This window comes from Penicillium vulpinum, assembly GCF_028829585.1.
Source record: "Penicillium vulpinum strain IBT 29486 chromosome Unknown utg000002l_segment0_segment0, whole genome shotgun sequence".
Lineage (NCBI taxonomy): Eukaryota > Fungi > Ascomycota > Eurotiomycetes > Eurotiales > Aspergillaceae > Penicillium > Penicillium vulpinum.
In genome coordinates, this window is record NW_026643242.1 from 4449182 (window position 1) to 4456742 (window position 7561).

Genomic DNA, 7561 nt, shown 5'->3' on the forward strand with positions numbered 1-7561 from the left:
TATCAAGGTTAATCAATAGGGCAATTTGAGGCTAGGGGGAAGGGTGTTCACGGGGAAGTTTTCTGGAAGGATTTTGGATTGTGGTGAGGCAGTGGGAAAGATTGGCTAGGGTGTTAGGGCTGCGCAACAAAGCGTGAATACGAGGCGTCCAAGACGTGTGGTTTCTTCGACCTTGAGAAAGTATATTTCATACGGATTTCTCCCTATGTAGAAAAAAGTGGCGCGGTAGATGTCGATCTTCTTGGCTTCGATTCTGATTCTGTGGATTCTATGTGCGTCAACAAATTGTCAATGTGCTTATCTCGCGCTTGTTCCAGGACAACAGTGGAAATTCCCCGCCTAGATAGCAAGTTTTTTTTTCAATTTGCTGCGCTTTTTTTGAGCCTTGCGAGGCACTGATGAAAGCTTAAATGTTGCATCGCTCTGAGCCACGATCGAACAAAGGTAAAAAAATCACCGAGGCTGATACAGTCGGAGTGATGTCGGTCGGAAAGTCCAGGACAACTTCCCTTGTGATTTGTAGCATCGGCAATTTGAACCATTTGAACAATATGCAAAAGCGTCGAGTTGTGGATACAAAATGCCTGCAGCCCACACAAGTCATTCTCGTTTTCCGATGTGGGCTGTGCGAGATAATCCTCTAAATCTCACGGGGCGCTGAAGTTCAGATTTTGGCTGGATAATCAGCCAAAGGAAAAGGTTTTGAGATGAACGCCCTGGTAGTTACAGAGATGGTGCCCCGATTCTGTAATGTGGGGTCTCGGAGATCCATAATCTGACGTGGAAGGTCATATGGAGTACTTGCAAGGATGTGATCAAGAGCCTAGGTGAACGAAATAATATAAGGACATCCAGAAGTTAGAATTTAGAAGAGTAAATAAAAAAGAGATAGGGAGTTAGTAGAAAGGTTTCCTCGATGGGATGCCTACACTATTCATATTAAATGGGAAAGTCACAATATCACCAAGTTGGGGGCGTAGTAAACAGAAAATCGCGCTTGCTGGACGTCGATCGGGGATAATCGAGCAAATTAAGCTCAATTTAAGTGATTGCGACATAATCTAGAACATGCAAAGGTGACGTGGAAGATGACCCCCAACCAACTAACACATCTACAAGCCAATCAGGTTTTAGTTGGGCTCGCATCGATAGAGAGAGGCTCTTTGTGGGAATCAGCCAGGATTCAGCCTCATGAGAATTCCCGAAGTAACGAAGCCACCGGTTAGATCGGATATCCATTCGTCCAGAATCGCGAGTCATAGATGCAGGTTGCGGCACACAGCGCTTCCATGCATGACTAGCAAGCTACGTGGCCTTGGAAAGGCAGAATCATATTACCTCATAACGGGCAATGTTTTGGGGGGCTATAGCCACTATCTACAGTATGGTTGGCTTGAGGAAACAAAGGATTTGGCTAAGTGCTGCCTCTCATATGCGAGCGTCAGCCGCCGTGTTCAGCCCCAAAGGAGCCCCAAAAGGAGCTGTGCGGGTTAGGCTTAGAGGTGAAAGAGTGGTGGGGGTTCCTATGTTGGTGCAGTTACGACTGACCGACGACTTGGTTCGTATTTACTTGACTAGGTGGCACCACCAAGAAGACATGCACAATGGGGGCCCCTGTTGTTCGACAGGGTAAAGTTCAAGCTACACAATAACGTGTACGCAGTGATGAAGGCGAACTGAGCCAGTCAAGATCTCATAATATCCGCTGCCACTTCGACGCTAGTGCAAGCTACCGTTATCAAAGGCATGTTCCTGTAAAGACGACCGAGGCTAGCAGCTGGGAGACATTCTCAGCCTATCGATGTAAGTCAAGGTTACCAACATCCGGGATGGTGGGAAATGTGATCAAGTTTAGGTGGGGGCCGTTTGGTCTGCAAATCCAATGTCTTGAAAATGTGCTGTGGCGTGCATAAGTGCGTTAGGGCAGCGATCAATGGAGGTTGTCTATTGGGTGGGTGAACGCCGCAGCGGTTACAATCTTGGAAGTATTTTTATCGTGCTGATCGAAAGATTATGATTGGTTCGTTGGCCATGGAATTTACTATCATTAGACATATTAAATAGTAGTTAATTTGATACTTTTCCCTTGTTAAGACTGAAGAGATGCGGGGGAATTGATGTTAGTTCCCCCTGAGATGGTGCCTATATCAGGCACTCAAGCCATCTGGATTCCTCAACTCCCAGCTCTTCACCAAAAAAGGGGATTTCCCCTATATCGGATCTCAAATCCCCAATTAATCACATCATGGGCGTTATGCGTCTCCCCCGCCCAATGGGCATATATGTCCCCAATTCACCAAGAACCCTCACCAACGACATGATCTCTCCACCACTATCTCCGGAATTCAGCTTCGATTCCGAGACCGTCACACCCTCCCTACTCCCAGCCCTGGAATACATCTCCTCCAAACTCCAACAAAGAATGATGCACGTCACCCTCCTCATCGGCCGCGGAAAGCCCTACCCGACCGGTCAACCTTCCGACCTAATGATCATCCCCATTCACCCAATTGAGCCACAAGCATGGCGAGTACTTGAACGCGCCATCGCCAAAGGCTCAAGAAAGTTCTCCCTCGGCCCCAGCTGGACAGACGCTATCAGCCGCAGTCAGTATGAACGCCAGGCAAACGATCACCTCGTCAAGCAATCCATCCTCCAGAACGAAGTCATCTTCAGCCAGGAAGGCCTAACTCTCCTGAACATGGACCGCATCTACACCTTCAAGCGCCGCATGTGTATTCTATCTACCCGCCCTTTTTCTCGCAGCGACGAACAGTCGATGTCATCCTGCGTTCGACTACTCCACCGCATCGTCGCAGATTTCTCCGGTCGCCCCTTTAGCAAAGCTTTCTTCCACCGTGTCTATGAGCAGCTCGATGTCCCAGACGAGCAGCTCACTGCAGTCGCACTTGCGTACAAGAATGTCCACAGCCAGGATGCTATCATCCTTCCCGTTCAGGCGAAAGCTCCAGCCCCGACTCCTGCTCCTGCTCCTGCCCCAGTTCTAGTGTCAGCTCCTGCTCCAGCTCCAACTCCAGTTCCAGTTCCGGCCAAAGTCGAGGCCATTGTTCCAGCAAAAACTCCAGCAATGGTCCAGACTAAGATTCCAGAAATGGTCCAGACTAAGACAATGGCACAGACTAAGATTCCAGTGATGATCCAGCCCAAACTCCAGCCCAAAATTCAGGAAAAAATCCAAGTAAAAGTCTTGCCCAAAGCTGCTGAGCGAATCATTTTGAAGCCTAAGGCTGATCCAATCCCTATCCGGGTGAAGGCGGAACGCCCTCGCGAGGTGAAGAGATCACCCATCCAGACTGTGCGCGGTCGGAGACAGCCTCCACCGTCGAAGATGCGAGGAAACAATAAGCGTGGACCCAAGACGCCTCTTTCTGCGTCGGACGTTACTCCCATCACGCGGAATGAGTGGAATATTCTTGTCAGCCAGGATATCCGTGTACAGCCTAAGGTTACGAAGTGGATTCCGTCGCCGACTGTACTGGCTGCTGCTTGAACTTGATTTTTAGTTCGGTTGATGCCAAAAAAAAAATTCGCTGTTAAATCCATAACAAACCCCCAGACCTTGTCGTAAAGGCTTGGTCTCGGTCACGGCTCACATGCCATCTCCCAGTCTTACTGGGGGTTGATTGAGCTGCACCATGAAGGCATATCCGAGAGCTATATCTGGCATGTGTTGCTGGATCATCTCCATGTCTTCTCCGTATCTGATTCCACCAATGCTGGACCTTTGTAGGCCATCTTGGTGAAGGACAGATTGACCAGTCCTGACATACCGGGTGCAAAAGCACCCCGGTATCGGGATTGGCGCCAAAAAAAATATCTCATCTTGGCAGTCTAATGATGGTATGATAATGATTTCAAAAGCTTTTCGCGGCAGAGCTTGGCAGGAAAATTTTTTTCAAATGTTGTGAAATTCAATTCACATACATATTCCGTATATAGTTCACTTCTTCGAAGTTATCCATACAAAATTTTAATTAACCAATCAAACAATATCCAACTATCCAGTTAGAACTACAGCTAATATAAACCAACAATCAGATATCCGCAGCCTTATATAAAACTCAGTTCACATGAACCGGTAGTTTGCCGAACTACCATAACACAGACCCGCCTAAGCTCGGCGACCGGCGAACTGAAACAGCTAACCCATCCAATCACAGGTACAGGAAGGGATTTATAGTGGGTGTGTCGAACATCAAAAATTAAAGTATTCAAGCCATTAGCATATGGGAATAGAAGCTGTGAATAATGAAGCCAAGCTTCCAGGTTTCCTATCAGCATCGGAACTCTCCGCTGCTCCGCTGTCCATAGTCCATGGCACACATAACACCGTGAGCTCTAGAAAGTCCAGGAGATTTGGACGTTCATCTCATCTTGAACACTCTAAGATTCGGGCAGCATTCTGATACAGAATCCTACGGCGATGTATACAAATGGAGGGAGATGCCTATAAGCACGGATACAATACATGCAGTAGTCTTGGCATAATTGGGCTTGGCGGGGTTATCTAAAGTTTTAGCTGCAAGCGTATAGAAAAAGCCCCTCTTCTATGTTTTGAAGAGTTTTTAAATCTTTTTAAAGATCATCTCTTACATCTAGATATTCTTACAGAAATTTATTCTGGCGAAATCTATCATGTCGGCATTCAATGAGCCTGCAGATACAGACTCACGTCTAGATAGCGACCGGAAATGGAGTCTGCAACCTCTTCTTCGCAGCGCTGAGCGCTCGCATAGCAAAATGCCCGGTATTAGGAAGATTCCCCTTCGCGCTATTGGAATTATTGCCTTTATTGCGTTGTTGAATATTATAGTTTGGGTGGCGGCGGCTATTGTGTTGGTATGTCTTGATAGCTTGTGTTACATTGGATTGATTCGCTAATATTTCTATAGAGCTATAATCCGTAAGTCTTCATTGTTGGATATCTGATAGCCTAAAGCTCATTTTATATACTAATTGCATGGCAGTTCGCTGGTTTCTACAGCTGCTCTTGCCTATTCTCTTGGATTGAGACATGCATTCGATGCAGATCACATTTCTGTATGTTGAATTCAGCCAGGAAACAGAACACATGATTAATCCGTCTATAGGCTATCGATCTAATGACTAGAAGACTTTTGGCAACGGGACAAAAGCCCGTTACTGTGGGAACTTTCTTCTCGCTTGGTCACTCAACGTGAGCACAATCACCTCATTCTATATCGAATCAAATCTGACTCAGCCCAGCATTGTGATCATCACATCTATTGTCGTCGCGGCTACAGCCGCAGCAGTCTCTGACCGCTTCGACAACTTCAGCACAGTCGGTGGAATCATTGGTACATCCGTCAGCGCTGCCTTCCTGATCCTGCTTGGTCTTATGAATGCGTACATCTTGTATAAGCTTGTGAAGCAGATGCAAAAGGTCTTCAGTCTCCCTGAAGGCTGCGAAGATGAAGCTTGGAAGGTCGAGGGTGGAGGAGTCCTTTTCTCGATCTTGAAGAAAATGTTCAAATTGATTGACCGGTATGTTCTCCGGTCAAGTTATTAATGTTCTGCATGTCTAACAAAGGTGTCTATTTGTGTCTAGTCCATGGAAGATGTATCCCCTTGGAGTTCTGTTCGGTCTTGGCTTTGACACTTCCTCCGAAATCGCTCTACTTGGAATCTCATCCATCGAAGCAGCAAAGGGAACATCCTTTTGGGTGATTCTCATTTTCCCAGCTCTATTCACGGGTTAGTAATCTCATAATCGAACCCATTACTTCACCGAATACTTTCGACTAACACCTCCCAGCTGGTATGTGTCTCCTTGACACAATCGATGGAGCCCTGATGTTCTCTCTCTACATCCAGCCCGCGGCCAATTTCCTCCCGCCAAAGCCAAACACCATCTCAGACACCTCATCAGCAGCCAGCGATCCAGATCTGCTCCCGCAATCGCAAGGCAACCACCGCGACCCAATCGCATTCCTGTACTACTCAATTGTGCTAACCACGCTAACCGTCATTGTGGCGATTATCATTGGCGTGATCCAGCTACTCAGTCTCATCCTGAACGTCACACATGCCACAGGCAAATTCTGGGACGGCGTTGAAGTCGCTGGTGAATACTACGACGCTATTGGCGGTGGTATTTGCGGTTGCTTTATTATCTTTGGTGGCCTGAGCGTTGTAGTCTATAAGCCATGGCGCAGGTGGATGGATCAGCGGTATGGGAAGAATGTCGTTAATGATGTGGAGAGATATAGAGATGACGATGATTCTCCTGCTGATACCCCTGGCGGTGGTATCATCGTGACTGAGACCACTAGTCGTACTCAGCAGGACGGTACAATTACTGAGGTTGTTGGGAAGGGGGGCTCGTCTCACATTGCTATTAAGGAGACCCGTGAGCCGAGACTTGAGGACCACATCGTGTAAGTGTTGCTACACCCTAGCTAGCTAGTATAAACTGGTTTATATAGACTGGTTGCTGTTCTTGAAATGCAAGAGTTCTTAATATACATACATCTTCTATCACATAGGCTCTACAGGTTGTATTTACCCAAGTTAACATCTCCCCGGGGAGGGAAATTACTGCCTGAAGGTTAAGGTGTATGGGAGTTTACCCCAGTGCCTTCCCAATTAGGAAGGGACTCAACTAGTCTCCGACTCCCAGGTCCCTAAGCCATTGGCAGGTTATATATACCCCCGTCCAGAAATTTTCTTTCTTCTTTTTTCTTCCTCCTTCACATCTCTTCTTCTCTCTGGGCTTCCACCTCCACCTTGGTCACCATCCACCATGACCCAATCTACTATGGACCTTCCACCATGGATCCATCCACCTCGGACCCATCTACCATGGACCTTCAATCTTTGCCATCCATCGAGTCCCTCCATCAAGGTTCGGGTATGGTCACCCTTCATTGTGATCAATGTCCATCGTGTCCACATCCATCATGGACCTCCCACCTTGATCTCATCTACTATGGACCTATCACAAATGTCTTGCCTATGCATCAGGACCTTCCACGACAGACCTTCCACCAAGGACCTTTCATCATGGTCACCTTTCACTATGACCAATGTCCATGGCCACCTCCACCTTGGTCGTCCACCTTGTCCTCCACCATGGTCACCTTCCACTATGACCACTGTCCATGACCACATCCATCTTGGTCATCCACCATGTCCTCGTATCATGGCCTTGCATCACCACCTTCCACCTTAATGGCAGCTTTGAACTATGAAAACTTGTAGTATTCATCTATCCACCCTATACGATGAGCCTTGCTAACTTGTTTCTAGGAACATTCCTACCCACCTCCATACACCTCTTTCCTCCCCTGCCCTTCCCCTGTCTCACTTCATCATGGCCACCCGGGGGCTGTCCTGGTTGACAGTCTTGCAGTGGAAGCACTACGGCCGGCAGTCTAAATGCTACACACTGCAATTCTCCATCGACTGGGCTCGGACTCGCAATGCGACTCATCAGCAGTCTTATGATGGAAGCACCCCAGCCGGTAGTTTAAATGCTACCATTGACAATCTTGCAGTGAGAGCATACTCCGGCTGGTAA

The 7561-nt window shown here is 47.5% G+C and overlaps 3 protein-coding genes across 3 annotated transcripts; all 3 read left to right on the forward strand.

Moving 5' to 3' along the window:
- Positions 1–2245: 2245 nt before the first annotated feature.
- On the forward strand, positions 2246–3511 carry N7479_004698 (uncharacterized protein; the record flags this gene model as incomplete). Its single annotated transcript, XM_057252395.1, has 1 exon — positions 2246–3511. The coding sequence occupies one exon, from the start codon at positions 2246–2248 to the stop codon at positions 3509–3511; it is 1266 nt and encodes a 421-aa protein (XP_057111720.1).
- A 1145-nt stretch (positions 3512–4656) lies between these two features.
- On the forward strand, positions 4657–6423 carry N7479_004699 (HoxN/HupN/NixA family nickel/cobalt transporter; the record flags this gene model as incomplete). The annotated part of the gene is made up of 7 exons (XM_057252396.1): positions 4657–4860; positions 4914–4924; positions 4989–5061; positions 5112–5197; positions 5248–5526; positions 5591–5736; positions 5798–6423. The coding sequence occupies 7 exons, from the start codon at positions 4657–4659 to the stop codon at positions 6421–6423; spliced, it is 1425 nt and encodes a 474-aa protein (XP_057111721.1).
- Positions 6424–6813: 390 nt separating this feature from the next.
- On the forward strand, positions 6814–7146 carry N7479_004700 (uncharacterized protein; the record flags this gene model as incomplete). Its single annotated transcript, XM_057252397.1, has 1 exon — positions 6814–7146. The coding sequence occupies one exon, from the start codon at positions 6814–6816 to the stop codon at positions 7144–7146; it is 333 nt and encodes a 110-aa protein (XP_057111722.1).
- Between the last annotated feature and the right edge of the window lie 415 nt (positions 7147–7561).